Source organism: Branchiostoma belcheri, unplaced genomic scaffold (assembly GCF_001625305.1).
Source record: "Branchiostoma belcheri isolate BF01 breed outbred unplaced genomic scaffold, Haploidv18h27 scaffold147, whole genome shotgun sequence".
Lineage (NCBI taxonomy): Eukaryota > Metazoa > Chordata > Leptocardii > Amphioxiformes > Branchiostomatidae > Branchiostoma > Branchiostoma belcheri.
Window position 1 is genome coordinate 473,007 of NW_017802902.1, and position 26,016 is coordinate 499,022.

At 44.0% G+C, this 26,016-nt stretch overlaps 2 protein-coding genes across 2 annotated transcripts in view; both read left to right on the top strand.

Annotated features, from left to right (window-relative positions):
- Positions 1–19,931, top strand: LOC109465076 (sperm receptor for egg jelly-like). The gene is made up of 33 exons (XM_019762217.1): positions 1–87; positions 276–452; positions 1,322–1,498; positions 2,542–2,712; positions 2,893–3,063; positions 3,243–3,413; positions 3,595–3,765; positions 3,918–4,088; positions 4,274–4,444; positions 4,620–4,790; positions 5,062–5,232; positions 5,694–6,194; positions 6,409–6,601; positions 6,900–7,092; positions 7,265–7,436; positions 7,555–7,646; positions 13,496–13,621; positions 13,978–14,151; positions 14,435–14,560; positions 14,849–14,957; positions 15,094–15,185; positions 15,416–15,685; positions 15,869–16,093; positions 16,398–16,548; positions 16,876–17,001; positions 17,446–17,609; positions 17,787–17,910; positions 18,177–18,286; positions 18,672–18,776; positions 18,938–19,116; positions 19,346–19,390; positions 19,599–19,707; positions 19,869–19,931. The coding sequence occupies exons 2-33, from the start codon at positions 332–334 to the stop codon at positions 19,929–19,931; spliced, it is 5,115 nt and encodes a 1,704-aa protein (XP_019617776.1). The 5' UTR covers positions 1–87; positions 276–331.
- Positions 19,612–26,016, top strand: part of LOC109465086 (polycystic kidney disease protein 1-like 2) — a 10,019-nt gene continuing 3,614 nt past the window's right edge. The window contains exons 1-13 of the mRNA XM_019762229.1: positions 19,612–19,707; positions 19,954–20,166; positions 20,364–20,484; positions 21,795–21,893; positions 22,023–22,085; positions 22,414–22,601; positions 23,058–23,135; positions 23,322–23,561; positions 23,709–23,877; positions 24,028–24,207; positions 24,392–24,739; positions 25,030–25,185; positions 25,410–25,556. Of these exons, the coding sequence (XP_019617788.1) occupies positions 20,062–20,166; positions 20,364–20,484; positions 21,795–21,893; positions 22,023–22,085; positions 22,414–22,601; positions 23,058–23,135; positions 23,322–23,561; positions 23,709–23,877; positions 24,028–24,207; positions 24,392–24,739; positions 25,030–25,185; positions 25,410–25,556 (1,894 nt within the window). The 5' untranslated portion in view covers positions 19,612–19,707; positions 19,954–20,061. The remainder of the gene's footprint in view (positions 19,708–19,953; positions 20,167–20,363; positions 20,485–21,794; positions 21,894–22,022; positions 22,086–22,413; positions 22,602–23,057; positions 23,136–23,321; positions 23,562–23,708; positions 23,878–24,027; positions 24,208–24,391; positions 24,740–25,029; positions 25,186–25,409; positions 25,557–26,016) is intronic.

The following is a 26,016-nucleotide window of genomic DNA, read 5'->3' on the forward strand; positions in this document are numbered from 1 at the left end:
GTAACTCGGGATACGTACGGAACGGCGCTGCCACTCCGACCTGCCAAGCTGACGGAACATGGAGTGATCCTGTTCCAACGTGCAATCGTAAGATGACTTTCAAGTATGTATGCTAACATTGAACTTCAGTAGTTTAGACAGATTCACCGTATGGTGAAGATGGTATTAGAAGGTAAATGCATTAATTAGCAATATCGAAAAGACGGTATACAGAATGTCTGGTTTTTGCGCATCTTCAGTACAAAATAAATCCTTGAATAAGATGTCAATTATAGGCGTGCAATGTCCGGGTCGGGCGGCCCCAGCTAACGGAGCGTTGACTTCTACCGGGATGGTCTTCTACCCGAACGGGGTCGTCTTTAGCTGTAACTCGGGATTCACACTGAACGGACAAGCTACTCCGACGTGCCAAGCTGACGGAACTTGGAGTCATCCTGTTCCAACATGCTCACGTAAGACGACTTTCATCCAAGTAATACAACACAATACCATACAATACAATACATATAGAATACAATACGGGGTATTCCGTATCGCCCGAGGTATCGGCCCGACCGCGAGTCGGATCGCCCGACGGCCGATACCCACCCAAGAAAACGTGCCTTTCAATGCAAAATGAGCCCAAGTTTGGTGTCCCTAAACTAAAAAGTGCAACGAAATTCATTCCAACGTCCGATTTCTGTGTTCGAATTTTTGAAAGCGGCTCACACGGTTAGGGCAAAACGCGTTTGAATCATCGTTCTATGTAACGTTCGATAACGGGTTCCGGACCAGTCCGTACCGTAAAGTACGGGCCGGTCCGGAACCCGTTATCGAACGTTATCGCGGCCCGGGTATGATATAACATACAATACAATATGAAGCATACGCCTAAGCATAAATAAATGCTGATAAAAAATAGACCATTTTCTTGACACGAGTACCTAGAGGCACCACATGTACGCATCATGTAGGCGTTTTTTCGCTCCATGTAACAATATGTGTCACACTTATTCCTGATCAGCATGAGTTAAGCAGCACCAGGTGGAATGAAGAATCGGCAAAATTGCGCAACAGGATGTTTCGAACGTCATTGGAATGCTCAGAATGGGGTTCTACTACTCAAACCACACTGTGCCCTTCGACATTTCCCACTTCGAGTTTACACACCTGGTTCACATGGAAAGTGCAAATATTTGAAATGTAGCGAAAATTTCTAGAATTCACATCAAATATTCAGAAATACTTAAGTATACCATTCAGATCACATCCCGGTTCATTGCGACTCTAATGCGAAGTGGGTATTAAGGGCTGTTAACCAAAACTGTTGAACTTTTTGCAGCGAGACAATGTCCGGCGTTGACGGCCCCACCGTTTGGAGTCCTGTGTCCTATCGGAGCTAGGTCCTACCAGGACACGGTCACCTTTGAATGTGACCAGGGATACACACTGAACGGCGCTACCTCTGCCACGTGCCAAGCAGACGAAACATGGAGTAATCCTGTTCCAACATGCACACGTGAGAAAACTTTGAGCTAATCATTATTTCTAGGCAAATGCAATTAATGCAGCTAAAACCGAGGAGTAAAGAATCTTATCAAAAGCTTTGTTCGGTCATATATATTTTTTTTATCTATTGCATTTTATTTATTAATTCTATAGTTAAAAGCCTCGCTCCTCGTTGTATATAATGGTATCCTTTTTACTGAGTATGACCACGCATCGGGGGCGAGCACTATTATAGCTGTTTATATTAGTGGTTTGCATAATAAACGAAGTGCCGAAATTCCCCTGCCCACAATTTGTTCTCCAGTTACAATTTACTGTCATTATTTCCCCATTGTAGCGGTACAATGTCCGGCTCGGGCGGCCCCAGCTAACGGAGCGGTGACTCCTACCGGAGCGGTCTCCTACCCGAACGGGGTCACCTTCACCTGTAACTCTGGATACACACTGAACGGCCAAGCTACACCTACCTGCCAAGCTGACGGAACGTGGAGTCATCCTGCTCCAACATGCCAAGGTAAGCTAACTTTAGAATGTATGAAAAAAGCGTCTATCAAAACGTACGCAGTTTGCCATATCTCTATCTGAACAGACTTGGGCCAACAGACATTGTTTTGGGCCCGGTCACATACGTCTGTAACCGCAAACTGAGGACATTGTTGGGATAGCCGTGCACGTGTCGTGCAAAAGTTATCAGTCTTGTTACAGAAATGCTGTCTAGGCAGTTTCTTCTGTCACAGCCTGCTTGAATTTTTTTTTTTTACAATCGGTATGTGTTAATACACGATGGCTACGAACTGATCGGTTCTGAGAACAGAATTTGCCAGGCCGACCAGACTTGGTCGGGCGTACAGCCAAATTGCAACAGTAAGTCGTCATTCTTAACAGTTTTGTTTTTATAGTGGTAGGTACTAGTGCCTTGTTGAGTTTCATTGCTCCAGTACGTTGTGACCACTCGTATTGTATTTGAAAACAAATATGTCTGACATGGAGCGTAGCCTTTCATTGTAGTAAAGCTACTTAGATTAAGGTCATCATGTGCGTTTTTTTTTTCAGGAAAAGCCTGCCAAGAGCTGCCGATTCTAAACAACGGCAACAGGACCGAGGGTCATCTTTACGGAGACACAGTCATCTTTTCCTGTAACGAAGGCTACGAACCTATCGGTTCTGAGAACAGAACTTGCCAGTCCGACCAGAGCTGGTCCGGTGTACAGCCAAATTGCTCTAGTAAGTGGCCATTCTTAACAGTTTTGTTTTTATAGTGGTAGTAACTTGTACCTCTTTTGGTTTCTTTGCTCCGGTACATTTTGACCACTCGTATTGTATTTGGAAATAAATATTTCTGACATTGAGCGTAGCCTTTCATAGTAGTGATGCTACTTAGGGCCATCATATTTGTTTTTTCAGGAAAAGCCTGCCCAGAACTGCCATTGCCAAACAACGGCAACAGGACGGAGGGTCATCTTTACGGAGACACAGTCACCTTTTCCTGTAACAAAGGCTACGAACCTATCGGTTCTGAGAACAGAACCTGCCAGTCTGACCAGAGCTGGTCCGGTGTACAGCCAAATTGCTCTAGTAAGTGGCCATTCTTAACAGTTTTGTTTTTATAGTGGTAGTAACTTGTACCTCTTTTGGTTTCTTTGCTCCGGTACATTGGACCACTCGTATTGTATTTGGAAATAAATATTTCTGACATTGAGCGTAGCCTTTCATAGTAGTGATGCTACTTAGGGCCATCATATTTGCTTTTTCAGGAAAAGCCTGCCCAGAACTGCCATTGCCAAACAACGGCAACAGGACAGAGGGTTATCTTTACGGAGACACAGTCACCTTTTCCTGTGACGATGGCTACGAACTGATCGGTTCTGAAAACAGAACTTGCAAGGCTGACCAGAGCTGGTCGGGTGTACAGACCAATTGCTCTAGTAAGTGGCCATTATTAACAGTTTTGTTTCCATATTGGTAGTAACTAGTACCTCGTTTGGTTTCATTGCTCCAGTACATTGTGACCACTCGTATTTTATTTGGCAACAGGTATGTTTAACATGGAGCATAGCCTTTTATACCTAGTAAAACTACTCATTAGGGTCATATACTTTTTTCCAGGAAAAGCCTGCACAGAGCTGCCATTGCTAAACCATGGCAAGAGGACCGAGGGTTATCTTTACGGAGACACAGTCACCTTTTCCTGTAACGATGGCTACGAACTGATCGGTTCGAAAAACAGAACTTGCCAGGCCGACCAGAGCTGGTCGGGTGTACAGCCCAATTGCTCTAGTAAGTAGTAATTTCTGACAGTCTCGTGGTCATAGTGGTCGGTACTTTTCGTGTTTTCTTGCTCAAGTGATTGTGGCCGGTGTTGACTTTATGGTGTTGTATTTGGTAATACATATGTCTGGAGAGCTACTTGGGATCTTATGCGTTTTCAGGAAAAGCCTGCCCAGAGCTGCCGATTCTAAACAACGGCAACAGGACCGAGAGTCATCTTTACGGAGACATAGTCAACTTTTCCTGTGACGAAGGCTACGAACTGATCGGTTCTGAAAACAGAACTTGCCAGGCCGACCAGAGCTGGTCGGGTGTACAGCCCAATTGCAGCAGTTAGTGGTCATTCTTAACAGTTTTGTTTTCATAGCGGTAGGTACTAGTGCCTTATTGAGTTTCATTGCTCCAGTAGATTGTGACCACTCGTATTGTATTTGGAAAAAAATATGTCTGACATGGAGCGTAGCCTTTAATACTTGTAAAGCTACTTAAATTAAGGCCATCATGTGCGTTTTTTTAGGAAAAGCCTGTCCAGAGCTGCCGATTCTAAACAACGGCAACAGGACCGAGGGTCATCTTTACGGAGACACAGTCATCTTTTCCTGTGACGAAGGCTACCAACTGATCGGTTCTGAAAACAGAACTTGCCAGGACAACCAGACTTGGTCGGGTGCACAGACCAATTGCTCCAGTAAGTGACAATTTTAACAGTGGTGTTTTCATATATAGTGGCAGGTACCTTCTTGGGTTTCTTTGCTCCAGTACATTGTGACCACTCTCGACTTTATGGTATTGTATATGGCAATCCGTATGTCCCAGATTGCACATAGCCTTTCATAACTAAAGGATCATATGCGTCTTTTTAGGAAAAGCCTGCCCAGAGTTACCGCTTCCAGACCACGCCACCAGGACAGAGGGTCATCTGTACGGAGACACAGTCACCTTTTCCTGTGACGAAGGATACGAACTGATCGGTTCTGAAAACAGAACTTGCCAGGCCAACCAGACTTGGTCGGGTGTACAGCCTAATTGCAACAGTAAGTATAAGTAACCCCCTTCGACATCATTGTCTTGTATCGGAATTGATTATCTGTTTGCAAAGTTTTCATTACACCTAATAATGGTCTTTAACAGCACTTATCGTATCAATTGCTTCCTGCTCATGTCCTAGACCACAATGTTGGTGACAAAAATCGCTACAAGCCAGGGAAATTAATTTACGTGTTGTATTATTTGTAGTAGTGTGTGGTTGATTACTGTCCCATAAAAGATATTAATATCTGACATCAGTGTTTAACCGTCTTACAGAAAAGCTCTGCCAACAAATGATGGCACCTTCTAACGGCAACATCAGCGGCGGTAGTTCTTATGGGGACGTCGTTACGTATCACTGTGACCCTGGATACGAGATCAGTGGTGATAAACAACGAACATGCCAGTCGGACCAGACCTGGAGTGCTACAGAGCCTACATGCGTTGGTAAGTTGCTATTTTATGGCTAAGCTGTTACATTTTTTACATTCTCCAATGTTGGACATTGGCAGGCCTCTATTTATAACTTCACTTCGTCCATACATATCGAGTTATTAGCTATGCACGGATCAACAAGGTTTGCAACGCACCAGCAACGCTTTCATGCGATGACGATGACTGGTTCTTCAGGTCCGAAGATCTAAAAGTGCAGGTCCTCAAGTTGCTGTGTAGTCTAGTTCTAGTTCTGCACGTTCTGCTGCAGGGTGGGCATGCGAAGCACTATATCCGGTTGGCAATTCATTGCACGATCAAAAGGACAAAACTGAAATATGCACTAAACATTATCCACACATCCTCCCTCTAGCTCTATGACACTCATACCCAAATCATGGTTTAATGTATGTGATGAATTTCAAAGAATGATATATGTCCAACTTCTTTCCTTGTGATCAAATGTATTTTGACAGATTGCGTCCCTGACATCAGCCTGTCTGGAGGAGGAAGCAGTGGATCCTCAGCAGTGAAGATCGCGCGGCGGACAGCCTTCACCATACGGAGCCGCATCAACGTCATCTGCAGTCAGACCTACCGCGTCACATATGAGTGGAACATTTTCCAACATGACCCAATGGGTAACGTAGTGCAGATACCGGACTTTCCTAACAAAGTCGTGCGTGATTCGCAAGACATCACAATTCCGGGAAACAGCTTGGGCTATGGCTTCACGTTTGTTGAGCTGAACGCTACCATGGACTTTCCGACTACTGGAAATAAAAAGTCAAAGGTACAAAAACAGTGGTTTGTCATCACACCATCGGCCCCTGTTGCGTATATAGCCGGTGGCTCGGCTAAATCTGTCAGTCGGGATGGTGTTCTGGTACTGAACGCATCAGAGTCGTATGATCCGGATGAATACATCGACGACCTTAGGAACTTCACTTTTCATTGGACCTGTCAAACGATTAATGGTAAGTCTCTCACGATGACTCACAAATTATTAAGGCACGAATGAATAAAGATTTGAACTGAAGGTCGGAACCATTTCTTCTGATATGAGCGGTTGACATTAACTTAACGTATTAACTTTGATTGATACCATATGGCAGCCATGGTCCGGAATGGACGTAATTATTGGTAGCACTAAAACTCGATCGCTTTTATATATCGATAACTGTTTTGTAGGGACATCATGCAACGACATATTCCCAGATGCCAGACAAAGTGACGCTGAATATGAACTTCAGACTGCGTCATTTTCTAATGGTGTCGACACCGTGACATTCACGGTCGAGGTCGGCCTTCCCGGGAGGAACTCCTCACGGACCTCACAGTCAGTCACCCTACTAGACGGGGTTGTCCTCAACATCGCCATTCGGTAAGACGTGTTCTCTGCATTATAGAGCTAAGGTGTGCTTCTTCTTGTTTGTCTTCTTATCGCCCAAAAACTTGATGAAGATATGTAGGAACTGTGCTTACCATCTCACAGGGAGTACGCATTAATTCATTAATTCTTTATTTCAGGTATGAGAAACCTATAAAAGACGATTCATATTAAAAGGATACGTGCTACAAACACACACAAATTGACATATATGCAGTATCTAATGAACTGATGCTTAATAATGCGTGACTTCCATCAGTGTTTTTAGTGGTACTTTTTGGTAATCCCATAGGTGTGCTGCAAACTGTGAAACCAAAGTCAGCCCATCTGAGAGGCTAGTTCTCGTGACCCAGTGTGACGACTGCCCGACAGCAAACACCACATACCTCTGGACCCTGACGGGAGACAAGCACATCGACTGGGATGTGGACACGACAACCGGAAACACGTCACCGAACCTAGTGGTTCGAAGTAACATTTTTGAGGTACCGTCCTTTACGTATGTCTTCATTCAATTTGGCTTAATCCTTGTAATAATACTAGTATTAGTACATTCATTCATTTAGTGATTCAGTCAGTACATGATGAGTACGATTCACGGTTAGCAGATAGTATAGTCTAGACTATTTTGATTTAATAATCTCTGTCCTGTTCCAGGCAGGGGAAAGCTACACCTTCCGGATTAATGTGACTTCCAACGTCGCACCTGGGGGAACCGGTTTTTCTGAGCACAGTTTCAGAGTCAACAAACCCCCTACAATCGGGTCCTGTGCGGTCAGTCCTTTGTCAGGTTTTTCAACGATAACGCAGTTTGACATCTGGTGCAAAGGTAAATCAAACCCCCAAACGTTCAGCACAAATCATTTGGTATTTAAGTATTCTCAAAGGGAAACATAATGCATTCTCATAATGCTATTATTACGGGTTGCAATTGGTTTCTTCCTCAGGAGCCGACGATGATGATGTGCCCCTGGTCTACAGTCTTTATTTTAACAACGATGTGGGTGACAACGCCTACACATTGCTCCATACGGGAACGGTAGATACCCACGTCTTTCTATGTTGTATGTAGACTATATGGCACATGTTCCATGTAAGACATCACGAATCTAGCGGGGCGCGCATCCAGGCGCGCGGGGTATCTCGCGCCCACTTCCCGATCGTATTTGCCATGCCTGCCCGGTATCACTGCGCCCAGTGCGTACCGGTGCGTACCAGTGCATACGAGTGCGCCCAGTGCGTACCAGTGCGCCCAGTGCGTACCAGTGCGTACCAGTGCGTACCAGTGGAAAAGAATGTGAAAGAACACCCGTCACCCAAATCACGAAATCGCCAGGACACGTAACCAAAGTTTCGGGGCGTTGCGTAAGCCATCACGAAACCGCCGGCGAATGCACTTGGGTACATGGCGCCAGCGTTGACACAACCCGACACGACAGCGTTCGAGCGTGCGGCAGACACTGTGCGACGCATCACGACCGGCAACGCATCACGAATTTTGCGGGACACGCCAGACTTGCAATCCGAGTGATGCTGCGCCGGATTTCGATAGACGTTCGTAACTGCTGTCATGAAATCGCCGGCAAACGCATCACTTATTTGCGGGAAACGCCAAACTTGCAATCCGAGTGATGCGGCGCCGGATTTCGATAGACGTTCGCGACGCATCACGACCGGCAACGCATCACGAATATGCGGGACACGCCAGACTTGAAAACTGAGTGATGCTGCGCCGGAGTTCGATAGGCGTTCGTGACTGCTGTCACGAGATCGCCGGCAAACGCACCTCACGGGTACAGTACTGCGTCGGTACACGGCGCCAGCGTGTACAAATCCCGATACAAAGGCGTCCGAGCGTGAGGTAGGCACGACATTCGACGCATCATGGCCGGCAACGCATCAAGATTCTGCGTAACAGGCACGGCCTGTCGACCGAGCGACAAATGCTTCATATTGACACGAAGAAAAGAGTTTGGGCTGCTGTAGTGAAGTCACTGTAGTCAGTGTAGTGAAGAACACCGAGAGGTCACAGAAATGGGAAGCCCGATTTTGTAGTGGTAGTACCTGTAGTATCTGTAGTCAGGATGATAAAGAAAAGAGTTTGGGCTGCTGTAGTGAAGTCACTGTAGTCAGTGTAGTGAAGAATACCGAGAGGTCACAGAAATGGGAAGCCCGATTGATTTTGTTGTGGTAGTACCTGTAGTACCTGTAGCCAGGACTGTTAGAAGCACGAGGAAAAGCGTTTGGGCTGCTGTGGTGAAGTCACTGTAGTCAGTGTAGTGAAGAATACCGAGATGTCACAGAAATGGAACAAGCCCGATTTTTAGTGGTAGTACCTGTAGTATCTGTAGTCAGGATGATGAAGAAAAGAGTTTGGACTGCTGTAGTGAAGTCACTGTAGTCAGTGTAGTGAAGAATACCAAGAGGTGACAGAAATGGGAAGCCCGATTTAGTAGTGGTAGTACCTGTAGTATCTGTAGTCAGGATGATGAAGGAAAGTGTTTGGGCTGCTGTAGTGAAGTCACTGTAGTCAGTGTAGTGAAGAACACCGAGAGGTGACAGAAATGGGAAGCCCGATTTAGTAGTGGTAGTACCTGTAGTATCTGTAGTCAGGATGATGAAGAAAAGAGTTTGGGCAGCTGTAGTGAAGTCACTGTAGTCAGTGTAGTGAAGAATACCCTGAGGTGACAGAAATGGGAAGCCCGATTTTTAGTGGTAGTACCTGTAGTATCTGTAGTCAGGATGATGAAGAAAAGAGTTTGGGCTGCTGTAGTGAAGTCACTGTAGTCAGTGTAGTGAAGAATACCGAGAGGTGACAGAAATGGAACAAGCCCGATTTTGTAGTGGTAGTACCTGTAGTCAGGACTGTTAGAAACATAAAGTGTATGGGCTGCCGTAGTGAAGTCACTGTAGTCAGTGTAGTGAAGAATAGTGAGATATAGAGGTCACATAAACGCGAGACGGTCTTTTGAAGTCGTAGTCGGTGTACTCACGGTAGTCAGACCCATTGTTAAGATGACAAAATCGGTCTCAACCTTCCGTACTTGCATCTGAGTGCTGTCTACGCACAAAAACGTGGGCAATCGTAGGGATCCGTAAGTGGTGAGTATCGCCTCCGTACTGAATCCTACGTATTTGGGAGCACGCAGACACGCCGTAGAACTTTAAGTGCATGTAAAACTTTCTCTGCGTGCGGTTTGCGGATTCACCACCCGTACGTGCGAGTACGGGCGACGCGCGTTCCCCGTACAATCTATCACGGGGCGTACAATGCACTGACTTTGTGAACTGTTCTCACGGACAGCGCATGTAGCACATCCCAATTCACCAGCTCAATGACACAGAACACACGTGCACTGTACCAATTTCTCCGCACGTACAACGCACGTGAAACGCACCTGATTTCTACAGTATATAAAGACGACTTGATGAAAGTCTTTTGGAAAAAAACGCTCATCGTTTAGCGATTTCCCATTTTTGAGCCAAAAATGCTTTTTCGCTGTCAGATATGCAAATTATGCTGAAACATCACCAATTTGCATACATGATGTCGGTGGGTCATTGCGCACCTGAAGAATGTATTTTGGAAAAAAACGCTCATCGTTTAGCGATTTCCCATTTTTGAGCCAAAATTGCCTTTTCGGTCTTATTTAGCAGGGGCGCACCCCTATTTAAAGCTTTAGATAGGGACGTGCTCCTAAATAATGCTTTATTCAGAGGCGCGCCCCTATCTAAAGCTTTATTTATTGGCGTGCCCTATTTAAAGCTTTATTCAGGGGTGCACCCCTATTTAAAGCTTTATTCAGGGACGCGCCCCTACATAAGGCTTTATTCAGAGGAGCGCCCCTATTGATAGCTTTATTCATTGGCGTGCCCCTATTTAAAGCTTTATTCAGGGACGCGCCCCTAAATAAGGCTTTATTCATTGGCGTGCCCCTATTTAAAGCTTTTTTCAGGGACGCGCCCCTAAATAAGGCTTTATTCAGGGACGCGCCCCTAAAGCTAAGGTCCCAATTGGGAAAAGGGGCCCTGGCGGGTAGTTCCCGGGCTGTTTTTACCACTTTCGGGCGGGACCCCGACGTGGCCCCACGGGGCACCCTGCGGCTACCGGGATATTTTTTGGCCCGTCGGGGCCCCGATAAGAATTTAATTCTGAGTTAAATTCTACCCGGGCCCCGCTAACAACAAGACGCCGTGACCTCATCGTGAGAACACCGGGAGGTACCCCTCCGGTTGCCGGCATTCCACCGGGACACATTTCCTACGTCACAGACCAGATGAACAGAATAAAGGTGTGTACTTCGTAAACCCGGGTAAAATGTGTGACCTCACAGATCAAATGATCACAACAAATACGTGAATTCTGCATTACGTATAGGTCAATACAAGACATCGTCAGAGAATCTGCTGGGTACCTGCCGGGTGCCTGCCGGATACCGACCAAAGAGGGTGACAAAATTTCTAACACAATGCTACTGAAGGAAACTTTTAATTGTGACCACGACAGACGATGCCCGCTCGACTCCTGAACCCGGCCTGGGCCAGCCGGGGCTACATCCCCGACGGGCACCGGCGTAATTGGGACCTTAGCTTAAATAAGGTTTTATTCAGGGGCGCGCCCCTAATTACAGCTTTATTCAGGGACGCACCCCTATTTATAGCTTTATTCAGGGGCGCGTCCCTATTTAAAGCTTTATTCAGTAGCGCGCCCCTATTTACAGCTTTATTCAGGGTTGCCCCCCAGTGTACGCTTTAAACAAGGGAACAGCTTTGCGAAATCCTTGCGGGATGCATAGACAACCCATTGTTATGTATTTTATTTCTTTGGATTTAGACAGTGAGTTAAACATTTACTAAAATTTACCGTGTAAATATATGTTATATGTGGGTAAATATTGCACATCATATTTACCAGCGATTATTACAACTTGGATAAAGTAATTACACATTTAGGTGAATCCCACTTTTCTTGCAGTGTGACTGACAGATAGATAGTATATATTTATGGACAGATCTTTTGGCTTCTTGATTTAAATGTTATCAACAGTTTATTATTTTTACAAATCCAAGGTATAAATTACAAGATATCATGTCAATATTAACTTGCATTGGCCCACTCAACTGTCACTACTGGTAAAAGCCCGTTTCACTTTTCTGTGACCTCTCAGTATTCTTCACTACAGTCTGACTACAGTGTCTTAACCACAGCAGCCCAAACTCTTCATGTTTCTAACAGTTATGACTACAGATACTACCACTACAAAGTCAGGCTTCCCATATCTGTCACCTCTCGCGGTATTCTTCACTACACTGACTACACTGACTTCACTTCAGCAGCCCAAACTCTTTTCTTCATGTTTCTAACAGTCCTGACTACAGATACTACAGGTACTACCACTACAAAATCGGGCTTCCCATTTCTGTGACCTCTCGGTATTCTTCACTACACTGACTACAGTGACTTCACTACAGCAGCCCAAATTCTTTTCTTCATCATCCTGACTACAGATACTACAGGTACTACCACTACAAAATCGGGCTTCCCATATCTGTCACCTCTCGCGGTATTCTTCACTACACTGACTACAGTGACTTCACTACAGCAGCCCAAATTCTTTTCTTCATCATCCTGACTACAGATACTACAGGTACTACCACTACAAAATCGGGCTTCCCATATCTGTCACCTCTCGCGGTATTCTTCACTACACTGACTACAGTGACTTCACTACAGCAGCCCAAATTCTTTTCTTCATCATCCTGACTACAGATACTACAGGTACTGCCACTACAAAATCGGGCTTCCCATATCTGTCACCTCTCGCGGTATTCTTCACTACACTGACTACAGTGACTTCACTACGGCAGCCTAAACTGGCGCCGTGTACCGACGCAGTGTACCCGTGAGGTGCGTTTGCCGGCGATTTCGTGATAGCAGTCACGAACGCCTATCGAAATCCGGCGCAGCATCACTCGGTTTGCAAGTCTGGCGTGTCCCGCATATTCGTGATGCGTTGCCGGTCGTAATGCGTCGCGAACGTCTATCGCAATTTCGGCGCAGCATCACTCGGATTGCAAGTCTGGCGTGTCCCGCAAAATTCGTGATGCGTTGCTGGTCGTGATGCGTCGCACATTGTGTCTGCCGCACGCTCGGACGCTGTCGTGTCGGGTTGTGTCAACGCTGGCGCCGTGTACCCAAGTGCATTCGCCGGCGGATTCGCGATAGCTTACACGAACGCTACGCCGCGAAACTATGGTTACGTGTCCTGGCGATTTCGTGATTTGGGTGACGGGTGTTCTTGTGATATTTCACATTCTATGCCACTGGTACGCACTGGGCGCACTGGTACGCACTGGGCGCACTCGTATGCACTGGTACGCACTGGTACGCACTGGGCGCAGTGATACCGGGCAGGCATGGCAAATACGATCGGGAAGTGAGCGCGAAGAACCCCGCGCGCCTGGATGCGCGCCCCGCTAAATTCGTGATGTCTTACATGGAACATGTGCCCTATATAATAATTATCTATTTATCCTTTCGTTTATGTTCTCCCATGTCTCCGGGTGCTATATTATTCATTCTCCACATATATTCACTTAATTCGATACATTTATCGCAAATTCTTCATGTACATAGCAATATTGTTCAACCTAACTGTTCTGGACTTAGGTTCGAACGTAGACCCTGTCGTAATCTGAACAGTAATGGTACGCAATCCGACAATCAAGCATGCTGCTCAGTTTTTACCGTCCTACTACGCTGTGCTACTCCCAAAAGTAGCCATCTACTATGTTGTTTTAAAGCCCATGTGTTTTAGTGTAAATAAAAGAAGCAGGCAGATAGGATACCCAATCATATCATTGATGAATTCCCTGCTTTCGTCGCAGACCGAACAATTTCGACCCCAGCTTCTTCCAGCGGGACAGGAACATCGCGACTTCAACGTCACACTAGAAGTTCGTGTATCGGATGCTTTGGGTGCAACATCAATTATCAGAAATATCAAAGTACAGGTAAAGTTGAAGCTGTGATGGTAAGATGATGTGATGTGAGATTTATGTGCAAGTTTATTCCGAATGCCAACCATTCAAGGGTATGTTCCAATAGGAGAGTTTTGTCATGAAGGCGAGTGTAACTTTACTCTAACTAAAAATGATTGTACTCGACACCATTGCGTCAGAATGTATTTGTTTCGTTTCAATTTATTGTAAAAGTAGTGATACAACAATTTAAGCCGACTAATGATGGTTGAAGCTCGACCTGAATTCATGCACAGTCATCACAGAGCTTTCAAAATTATTGAAAAATTTCTATCTTACTCACCCAAAAACATTTGTCTTTAATCTTTTTTCCATCCTTCTGTTGTAAGGTCCGTCAACCGAGTGTGGAAGATACGGAAGCGAAGCTCAGCAGCCTTGACGATACGCTGGAGAATCTACTTGACAATGGGGACAACGGCGGGCTCCTTCAGCTCACCAACAGTCTCAGTTCTGTCCTCAACGCAGCAAACACATCCAGCTACAGCGACGATACACTTTCAAAGGTACCCTGGAAATGAAGCTGATTGTTACAGTCCTTTCCGCCATCGGATGTCCCCTATGCTGGGCAAGGATAGATTGTAAAATGAACTATGTTTAAACTATGTTGGTATCGAGTTTTGAAGAAAACTTACCACTTGCCATGCAGCTATTGTACTATACGATATTTAATTATAACAGCCGATAGCCTGTTAGCCTGTTAGCGTTTGTTTGTTACAATATCAATTTTTCAGATTCTGCTCTTTCACTCTATCCTTATTTTCTATACGTTTTTACTTTTATATTCAGGCACGTGACGGACTTATTAACTCAATGACAAAGATTCCAGTTCAGAGTCTGGACAACGTCGACCAGGTGGCTGGTGCCTTGGGCCTGGCAACGGCTTTGGAGGAACAGGTTACTCCACAATCTCAGGTTTGTGTTTACCGACACAACTCCAGCTTATCCATAGCATGTGTGTATAGTCAAACCCGTTCATAGCGACCACCTGACGGGCTTGTCAAAAATTGAAACAATGGACAGGATACAAGAGGCCATGACCAGGTAGTCATTATGCACTGAAGCTCGATAAAACATGTTGGACTCTACACATGCTGCTTACATATTTTTACAATTAAATGTAAAGGCTAATGACAATTTACCATAACGTTTCATGTACATATGTGAACCATAAAGTGTGGAATGTTATTGGGTTTTTTTCAGGAGACTGCAGCTAAAACTGTGCTGCAGATGTCAAACTTTCTTGATACACCCGAAAGAGAAGATGTAGGTCCCGAAAGACTGGAGGAAACGGCATCGGTTCTTTTGAGAGGCAAGCGCACGTTTGCTCTTATCTTCAAATCATGGCAATTGGGTTTTGACGTCTTATTTAGGTAGGGTCTGTATGTATATATAATATGTATATATTACTCATAGATGACCTATTTTTTTTCTGTTTGGTCCAACAGCTTGTGTGAACATACTTCGAGCTTCAACAGCCTCTGCTACAAAGAGCAAAGAACCGCCATCATCTGAAACAAGAGGCCGTCGCTTGGACAAGGTGGGAACAACTTTCATTATACTATCAAATTACGTTTTGGTTTCTTACTGCTTTTTATTCCCCAAGAGACACTACACTGGATATTTAGTAGTAATTTAAAGAAGTTCCTATCTGGATACTGACGGGAGGTTTTTTGTTTGTTACAATAATTGCATATTGGAAAATAATTGCCAAGGTTTCAAGGGGCGCCGTATCTTCACATTTCTAATTTGCAAACGTCTCGTTTACAGAACAAAATTGCCACACAGACAACTTTTAATGCAATCGGGAAGTTGAATGTTGCCGTACTAGACCGGAAAGTCCCGGGGGAGAGCCCGACGACGTTCTCTGTCGGTGAATTTAACTTGGCCGTTGAAAAACAGCGGTGTGATTCTACCAACGGACAACCGCAGGTTTTCCGGGCAAATGACCAACTGGGAAGCTCTACGTTTTTCGTGGTACCCAGCTTGTCAGGGTTGCTTGGGGACAGCTGTGAAACAAAGGAAGACGTCGGAATAGAGGTTGGGATATAGATTCTTATTAAGATGGTTTTCTTTGCTGGTGCTAGATTTTTAATCACCCACTCCTTTACTCCAGCCAGTGAGAGATTGTGTATTAAAACACAGCCTAGGTATCTGTGTAGTTAGCTCATGTAAGGATCATCTGAGTTTTCATCTCAACCAATCCATTTTTATGTTTTCAAGAATTTCAAGACACCGCGGAACCCTTATGCCTTTACCAACACTTCTGACGATGTCAAGTCGGAAGTAGGAGGGCTACAGTTCTTGCGGAATGGCAGGCCTTTGGAGATCCGCGACTTAACAGATCCTGTGGAGGTTTTCACCCGACGCTTGTCGGAGTCATCCCAGAATGGACGAATAATGACCGAGCTAGGAAGGACAGCACCATCTGGGAGCAACGCAATACGTGTAACTATGCGATCTTTTACTTCTAGAATTACTAATTACCCCAAAAAGATTTCTGGCCAGTACTGTTTTGCCTACCGTAAAAAGTCTACAAAGGCATGTTTGTTGTACAAACGATTAGACCATCCTTCCTAGACTCATTTAAGGTATAATTCCGATTGCCCGTTTCGTCTCCAACAAAAAAGGATATTATTACTAGTACATAGCCCTAAATTTCGCTGTTCACTTTTTCAGCGACCCATCAAGTAGACCCATATATACATTCTCATGGTTGCATTTCCGGTAAATGATGCTTGTTATTTTACAGACTCACCAGTTCAACATGACTGAGGGGAGGTCCCTGCACCTCACCGTGACGCCTCATCTGGTGAATGTGTCTGTCCGACTGTACCTGAAGCGAGGGGACGAACCACGCCGGATTGACGAGTTCGACAGGAACACAACATTGCCACTATCAGGTTTATATCTGTATCTCCATACACAGCCGGTATAATTGCCCTTCGGCGTAACACGCCAGCTTCGCGGGCACGCGGCGCGGCGGCAGCTAGCTGTACTTCATCGAAAAACTTTTTACATCAGTCCTAACTTTTTAACATCAAACTCTATACAATGTTTACATCTGCCAAATTGTAATAACTGTATAGCATGTACTGTATTTGGTTACTTCTAAGAGTACAGAACTGTTGTGGGTGGAAAAGCACGCCAGCTTTGCACGTAGACGACTTTGACAAACTTCAAATTTACATAGAATTACAAAAACGTGATGTTCATGTAATAATATACAGATGACGCTGACCTGTTCACCCTGTCACTGGGCACAACTGAAACCATGACAGCTGACCGGTGGACGTGGTTCATACCCGGAAATGACGTAGACTCTACGGAACCAATGGAGTACACGCACTACCTAGGTATTAACGCACACACCATTCAAAATCCTACATGGCTATAAAATGTATTTTGTGTAAAATTGTATAAATAAGAAAGTGCGGCATTCTAGTTCTAATTCACATATTATGCATGTATCAAAACCTCCTTACACAGTGCAAATATTTCACAACAAAAGTGGGTTAGTAATCACCAGAATGTTGGGTTCAGAACCAGGCCTTGAGGTCCAGGTTCGAATCCTGCCATCATTAACCGAGCCTTGAGGTCCTAGGTTCAAATCCTGCCGATCTTGTGCTCATGAGCAAGACACTCAAAGAATTAGAAATAGCAGCCTTAGTAAACCATTATTACCCTATTGAGCCAGTTAGTCAAGCTTGCCTGCGGAGGAGAAATATTGCATTGCGAAGTGGCATGTGTGGCTTGGCACTGAGCAAACTCGTTAAAACATGTCTTTCTACACAATTTAGGGGTGGAGCACGTACCGCATACTGAACAAGGCGATGTAAGCCCCTCGGTTTCTCCTGAGGATCGGGGAGAGAACTTCACCCTGAACTACACACTTCAGATCTACTCCACACAATGCCTCTACTTCAACGAGGAGAGAGAAGATTTCGAATCAGACGGTTGCCAGGTTTGTGTTCTCCGAAAAAAAAAACATGGATATCATAATATCGCTATGATAAAATAAGCGATTAAGCAAACCTCTGTCAAAAGCCTGTATCATGTAATCAAAATACAAAAACAACATTTGAGGATGATAACATAGAGGTTGTTTTTTCTTTCATTCCGATTCCTTGTCCATGTACAGCCCGGTCCTCTCAGCAGCGCCGCTTTGTCCCACTGCCGGTGCAACCATCTGACAGCGTTTGGGTCCGGCTTTACTTTCTTCGTCGCGCCGAACAAACTCAACATCCTCGAAGCGCTTCAAACACGTAAGAGCAAACAACACACATCTAATGCAACCCCCCAAACACCCAATGATCGCCATAAAAGGTATTAAAAATATCCAGTAAAAGGTGAACACCTCTTAGGGCTCATTCAAGCTCATTCATTCATATTACACGTACGGACATCAGCTCAGATATCTCAGGATTGAGGACCTGAAAGAAGTGCCGCCAAGGCCTCTATCTGCATTCATGTCATTTCGTAACTGGAATCAAATTTTTTTCCTGACTGCAATATAACATCCCTTCATTAGTGAACATAAGGGAGAACCCAGTCGTTGTTATCGCGGTCAGCGTTCTGTTCGGGATCTACATCCTCGTGGTGATCTGGGCCCGGCGAAAAGACACACAAGATTCAAAGAAGGTATGCGAACCACGATAGCGCTGCGTTCAGGTTTTTCTTAGAGATCGTTTCTTCATCATGACATCATCATCATCACTGCAAAGTTAAATCGTTTAAATCATATCATAAAGCTTTATTCTTTACAGACAGTATAGCAATGCATACTTCCTGAAAATCGATGTGGGGACCCGAAAGGCTTTACATTGGTGAAAGCAGGAAGGCATTTACGTACAATTTGTCCATCTGGCTGTGAGTTATGGAATTGTATATAGTTACCTACGAATTACTGGGAATAGATTAGCTTCCCTAGCCCATGCGGAACATGAAATCGCCCCCTATGTCAGCCTTCTGCATGTAACACCGCGGTATGTAACAGTAGTTATATCCCTCTGCTATGTTTTCCTAGGTTGGGGCAACGATCCTTCGCGGAGATCAGGGACGTTTTCACGATCACTTCTACCAGATCACAGTTCTGACGGGATCGAGATCCGAGTCGTCCACATCTGCCAGGGTAAGTATCATACGCCTTTCTTTACTAGAACATTTTTACATTTATAGCTATTGTCATTTTATGTTGTTATCGAAGTGGTATCTTTTAGGATATAAGATGCACCATCTCATATATGCCCTGTCCATTTGGCATTCAAACACTACCAAAACATCTCTCAATAGGTCTTTATGACGCTGATGGGAGAGGGGGGCACCTCTGGACCACATGAACTGGAGGACCGTGATCGCGTGATTTTCCGGGAGGGAGGTGTAGACACTTTCATCCTGCCGACAAGTCGTCACCTGGGATCCTTGTACGCCGTGCATGTCTGGCATGACAACACAGGACCTTGCCCATCATGGCGAGTACTTTGGACTGAGTAGCATCTGATCTCATATCTGATCTTATCAATGACTACCCGGAATTATCATCAATACAAAGTCCAAACATTTGCAGACCATTAAACACGCATTGATATATTTGCCTACACTAAACCACAACTTGTCACGCCATTAGTCTCTCTCATGTGTTTGTTGCCCACTGTTGTGCGCTGTATCTTATTCCGTTGTCGTTGTTTGTCCAATCCACAGGTTCCTGGACAAAATCATCCTGCAAGACCTTAGCGATGACAAGAAGTACTCTTTTCTGTGCCAGAGGAAATGTTCAAAGATTTATACGTCTAAAACTTAGAAAGAGCAGAATTTTACAATATGATTACACGACATGAAGACAAAGGGTGGACTAAGGTTATTAGACACGCCAAGTGATATGTTTCTAGTTTTCTCTACTCTATCCCGTGTCTGAAGCATGTAATTGAAATGCAGTTTTTGTTGCGCATCACAGATGGTTAGCTGTGGAGGAAGGCGACGGAAGGGTGGACTGTTTGCTCACGTCGGCTACCGACGAACAACTGTCGACCCTTAGGCACGTCTTTGGGTCACGAACATCCAAGGTACAGTCATGGGATCATATTTTAACCATCCATCCAAAAGTACTGCAAAAATATCTATGTGTTTTCATTATATTCTCTTGCTAAAGTCTGTGTAAGTTGGGGACCCATACCCACCCATGTATATGGTATTATGACAGTCTTGTGGCAATGCTTTTCCTCAGGTGTTTGATATTGTCTACAGTAGAACCCTCCGTGTCATTCCTGTTATGGATTTCCTACAATAATGATTCATTCCGTGTTCCAAAGGCCTTCAATGATGGTCACCTGTGGGCTTCGGTGCTGGGACGACCTGCCTACAGTCCCTTCACTCGTGTCCAGCGGGTGTCCTGTTGCCTCTCCCTCTTACTCTGCACCATGGTCACCAACATCGCGTTCTTTCAACGGGAAAATGACTTCAGCAAGCCTCCTCCGATCGACATCCTTGGTTTCAAAGTACAGATCCCGATGTCGTGGGCCCAGGTACCAATGTTTTCCATGTTAGAAAAAGAAAAATGACAAACTGGGTGTGTTTGAGAGGCAGCTGCCTCAAAGTTTAGTGGATGTATAGAATATGTCAATCAATCCAGCTAACTATAAAACTTAACAATATATTTGCAATTAAAAAAACTGAAATGACAGATATGATTCATGACTTATTGATTTCACACTACTTGCAGTTCATGATCGCTGTGCAAAGTTGTCTCATCATTTTCCCCATCAACCTGGCCATAGTGGAGATTTTCCGCCATGTTGCATCTCCACCAGAGAGGAAGGCCAAAGATCAACGTGGTTCAAGCGGTGGGTAGGAAAATATGCTACAAGTAAAACTCGGGAACATGTAAATTGTTGTAACGTCAAGTATGGAATGGTTGTTTGTGATGATTTTAAATCAAAACTTAAAATAATCAGACATCAAACTACGTACAGCCATGTACATTGTAGATACGATCAGATATCATAAATGCACTATGTATGGCACGACTGATTACCTTCGCCAAGAAGGTTATGTTTTCAGAGGCGTTCGTGTGTCTGTGTCTGTGTGTGTGTGTGTGTGTGTGTGTGTGTGTGTGTGTGAGCACGATAACTCAAGAACGCCTGGATGGATTGTCTTGATATTTAGTAGGTGCGTAGGTCTTGATGAGACGTGGAACTGATTAGATTTTGGGCCCCCTAGCGGCTTATTATGGTACTGCAGCTGAACTTCCGGTTTTGATATCTCGTGATCAAGACATGCTAGGCTGACGAAATTTGGATGGTAGGTAGCTCTTGTGCTGGGGAACAAGTGACGTGAGTTTGGGCCTTCTAGCGGCTTGCTCTGGAACTGCAGGGGCATTTGGTTAAAAATGTTTAAAGGCGGATAACTCTAGAACCGATTGATGGATCATCGTGATTTTTGGCATGCAGGTAGCTGAAGTGATGCTTGACATAATGATATTACAATTATGCAAATATTAATGTAATTTGCATAATTATTGAGGCAATTCTATAAATCAGCTGCATTCCATGATAGGACTATTCAAGCTTGTGACATATGTAATTCAGAACGGCAGAAATACAGGCAGATATCGATTATGCAAATGAAGACTTAATTTGCATAATTAATGAGAAAAAGTTAGAATTACATATTGGTAATGTGAGGAATTTCATACTTGGGACATTTGAAAGTAATGTGAAGGTGAACATAATTAAACATAACTTATTCAAATAATGACCTCATTTGCATGATTTATGAGGACATGCTATAATGGCATGCATTGATAAGATAAGACTGTCTTCTGGTGTAGAATATGATCAACAGATATAATTGATGCGATATAGGATCCTATTTGCACAATCAGGGGGATTTTAATCTATAATTTCTTAGTCATAAAGGCTAACATCATTTGGCGAAGGTATGAGATCGTGGAACTCTAGTTAATTTTGATATGGAAAGTGGAATAAAGTGGAACTTCATGAAAATATTCTTAAGTAGATAACCGTGTTAGGAATTAGTAAGGTGTATTCAAATGTCACAAAAAGTGATTCATTGTGTAGTTTCTGTACTTTTTCATGCTTCTCATAGTCTTCATAGCGTACCAAAAATCATAACATATTTCTCCGATCTGCAGCTTCCTCGATAACTTCAGATTCAGACGTCGTAAGTCTTGAAGAAATCGAGCTCAAAAAAATTGACAAGGCCTGGGACTTCTACAGACAACCATACAGTGGTGGGTGGTATTTTTCATGTTTCATAATAGAAGCTGCCTTCTAAATTTCATATCGGATCCTTGGTCATCGTTAGAATGATAAATACACTTTTTCTAATCATAAAAGGATTTTTTGTTTTTTTCTTCCAGATAGCAAGATGACTGAGGACAAGAAAAAAGGATGTATTCTTCCGTGGTGGTGCGTTTTCATAGGTAAGAAATGCTGATCAAAAGAAAATACTTTAAGGTTAGGTACTTTTACTGTAACAGATAGACTGTACATTATGTTGTATAGCTCACTGAGAACTGAGAGGTCTCACAGACGTAACATACAAGTATGTGACAGATACTGCCATTGTCACAAGGACTATTTAGCCACAGACGTATACATGTAGGTTAGATGTATTTTTTGCTTTAACCATGGTAAGAACTGCCCAATGCAGGCCATCCAGAGGGTCAGTGTTATGCTTCCTCTTTTTGAAAGTATGTTTCTATGTAATAACAAGTTGTTTAACTTTCTAATCCCCACTGTTTCCCCAAGCCTGGTTCCTGGTTTTTGCCAGCTGCGTCGTGTCTGCATTCTTCACCATCCTGTACGGCCAGGCATACGGCAGGGAGAAAGCTGAGGAGTGGCTCTTCGTCTTCTTCACTTCCTTCTTCGCGGATCTCTTCGTCCTTCAGCCCGTCAAGGTGGTTCTGTTGGCCGTCGGACTCACGCTGGTGCTGAGGGTAAGGATCCCACAGATTACAACGTACTTACGTACGTACACAACAACAATTGAGGTGATGTACAGAACTATACAGTGTTAATAAAGCTGCCTTGGTATCTCGGAATGGTAAAATTAAGTATCTCAGCCAACATTATTTTAAGTAGTTTATCAGTAGTGAACTAATTCATTGCATATCTCGAATGATGAAAGAAAAAATATGTGGTCGGTGATATCATACGTAGGGAGAGTCACTACCCAAGCAAGTACATTATGGATTTCAAGCAAAAATAGTGTGATGACTACAGTTATATAAAGAATTAGTTGATAAAGGTGGATATCATTCTATTACTCTAGTAAAAGTTTTATATCTACATAGGCACCACAAATACGATGTGGTATCGTCATATTACGCCATGTCAATTTTGTACTCTGTAAGTTTATGACATTATATTAATGCTCATCTGTCGACTTATAGAAACCTCATGACGACGCAGAAAATCAGACACCAACGCTGGACTACGAGGAAGTGTGCGCCTACCTGTCAACCATCAAGGTGGAGTAACTCGAATTTGAGTCAGTAACTCATGAGTTTAAAATTACAATGGGATGCTCATTCTAAACACCACATGGCACATAAGTCCAAAGTCATTTGGTGCATCTGAAAAACAAATTTGTAAGTTTCAAATAATATCAACCGTCGTCAGTAGACAGTCATGAGAAATGTCCTCCCATCCTACAGGCGACACCTGTAAAGGAATGCCGTGAAGAACCACCGGACTCAACAAAGCTGGCAGAAATGCGAGTCCGCCGTTTCGTCGAGATCAGCATGAAAAAGGCCATGTGCGAGTTTGCGTTTTACTTCCTCTTCGTCCTGGTGCTAGTGGTCATTGCCAACGGGCCACGTGACACAGGCATGTTCCACATGACTCAACATCTTCGGAAGACTGTGGACGACGGAGGGGATCATTCCTTCACAAAGGCGAGTACAGTTGATAAATCAGGTGACATTGGTCGTTTTCAGTTTGTTTCAAATTCAAGGTATAACAAAAGACTAGATACAAACTAAACTCAATGGGCATCAGGTTGAAACATTGCAAACTATATCAATACCGTGTTCCTTATACAGGTGGACGACGCGGAGAGCTTTTGGAACTTTGTAAGATACACACTGAGTCCTGCATTATACGGCAACCGGTGGTACAATGATGACAACAGAGAACCGGATGGATTCATGGCTGACAAGACGTCATATGTGGTCGGACCTGTCAGGATAAGACAGCTGAGGGTGGCAGAAGGTATGCATACCTTTTACAAACCTATACGACAGAAACTTTCAGTAAGGCCCGGGACCTGTTTGTCGTCCGCAAACTAAAATTAGTCTCGATTGTTCACTGACTTTACTAAATGGTACGACATGATCATCCTATATCTCACTGTGCCCACAGATCCTTTATGTAAGAGGGCCTGGCAAGTTCAACACATCTTCAAGGACTGCACCAATGCCTACTCGCACTCATCCCACGACAGCAACAGCTATGGGATGGGTTGGTCGGAGACACCTGACGACAATTCAAGTTTACTGGTGCAAAATAACACCAATCCTTGGGTATACCGTCATTCGCCAGGTACTATAAATTACACTTGACAGTTTTTTTCGTACTTATAGGTGTTTTCAATTCAACCCAAATGGCGATACTTGTACATGTGGTTAGATTCATTAAGTGGTTAGTTACACATATGTCATATCACGTCGGTCTGGCCTATTCCTGTTTTGTGATATAACGTTCTTGCATCATACGACTGTTACAGACGTACCGGTAGTAGGAACACATGCCACCTATTGGACGGGGCTACTCGTTACAGTCACCAACACCACGCCCGCCGCCGTCCTGGCCACCGTCGCGCAGCTGGAGCCCAGCGGGTGGATCGACCGCTACACCCGAGCCGTCTTCGTCGAGATGACGGTCTACAATCCCCACGCCAACCTGTTCTCCGTGGTGAGCCTGCTGACTGAGTTCACTGCCATGGGGAAGGCCTATCCCCGTGTGGACATCACTACAGTCCGACTCTACCGCTTCCAGACTACATGGGCTTGGGTTGTGGTCGGCTTCCAAGGAGTCTTCATCATCTTCACCTTGTACTTCGTTTTCAGAGAATGTGAGCGCACATATGATATCTCTTACGTTCTTGCCTGTTAGGCTCGTATATTCAATGCCAATAATAGTACACTTCCATAGGACGATAGGTGTCCGAGTCCTTGCAGATTTCGACATGTATTTCAAGCAACAAAAAGAACTGGTTGGGACATGCTAAGTGCGACTTTATGTTATAGCACAAAATAATACAATTTACTATGCCCTAATATATTCAGCTACTACTAGTAGTCTAGACAAGACTTGATATGTCATTTTTGGGCCTGAATTTGATGTATAACTCCTTTGTTACAGTGGACTTAATTTTAAAGCTACGGAGCTTGTACTTGAAGACCTTCTGGGGCTGTGTAGAGTTGGGTTTGGCGCTCCTCTCTCTAGCTGAGGTCGGGGTCATGCTGTACACCTTGTATATTGTCCTCGATTTCCAGTCAAAGCCAGGGACAAACAAGGGTAAGTCAATAGTGTTGTTGTACAACTGTTTTGTCTTAGTAGCATGTTAGAGTTTTACAAAATGATAAGTAATACGTATTTCTGGAAATAGAAATTGTTTAGATCAATGTTGGATATTTTAGAGACCGATAGATACACATTCTCTGTTGTCAAATACTGTATGGAAATTGCGAAATTCAAATCCTTAATGTCCTATAAGAAGTAAATTACCATGATTTCTGCAGAGCCAGCTGAGAGGCCGTTTGAGAAGTACCGCAGAGCGGCGTACTGGGACCAGATCAACACGTACGTGCTGGGCTGCTTGGCTTGTGTGGGGACACTCAAACTGCTGCATCTCCTACGGTTCAACAAGCACGTTGTTCTCGGCGCAGGTAAAAAAACAACTTTGAAGTAGTTGTTTTTTAATGTAATACAATGTTTCCGTTAATACGCTAAATCAGTACACGTATGCGTTTGGTAGGTTTTAAATTATTTGTAGTTCTTTCGTTCACAACCAGCATGTGATTCTAAGCCCGGTTCGTTAACACTCCGTATTCACTGTTTGGTCGAGTGCAATTTAGTGGAACATCCCCTCCGCTCTTTCAGAACCCTTCTATAATTACTTGATATGATAAAATACATGTATTATGAAATTGCAATTCGCTGGGCTGCTTAACCCTAAACAGTACACCTGGGGTCCGCGCGGACCCCAGCACTTTATTTTCTGTAATATCTTTTTTGTTTCTAAAGATTTTTTTCTGAAATTTTAGGTAATTGTCACCCATAAAGTTGTCTCTCAATACAGTGCAGAAAACTCTGTTTCTACCATTTATAAAAAAATTATATCTGATT

Bases quoted from the DNA above. Each gene is read 5' to 3' on its own strand.
- LOC109465076 (XM_019762217.1), top strand. From the start codon at position 332: ATGGTCTTCTACCCGAACGGGGTCGTCTTTAGCTGTAACTCGGGATTC. The intron at 14,152-14,434 runs GTACCCTGGAAA...TTTTATATTCAG, and splicing joins GCGACGATACACTTTCAAAG to GCACGTGACGGACTTATTAA. The intron at 19,708-19,868 runs GTACAGTCATGG...GCTTTTCCTCAG, and splicing joins TTGGGTCACGAACATCCAAG to GTGTTTGATATTGTCTACAG.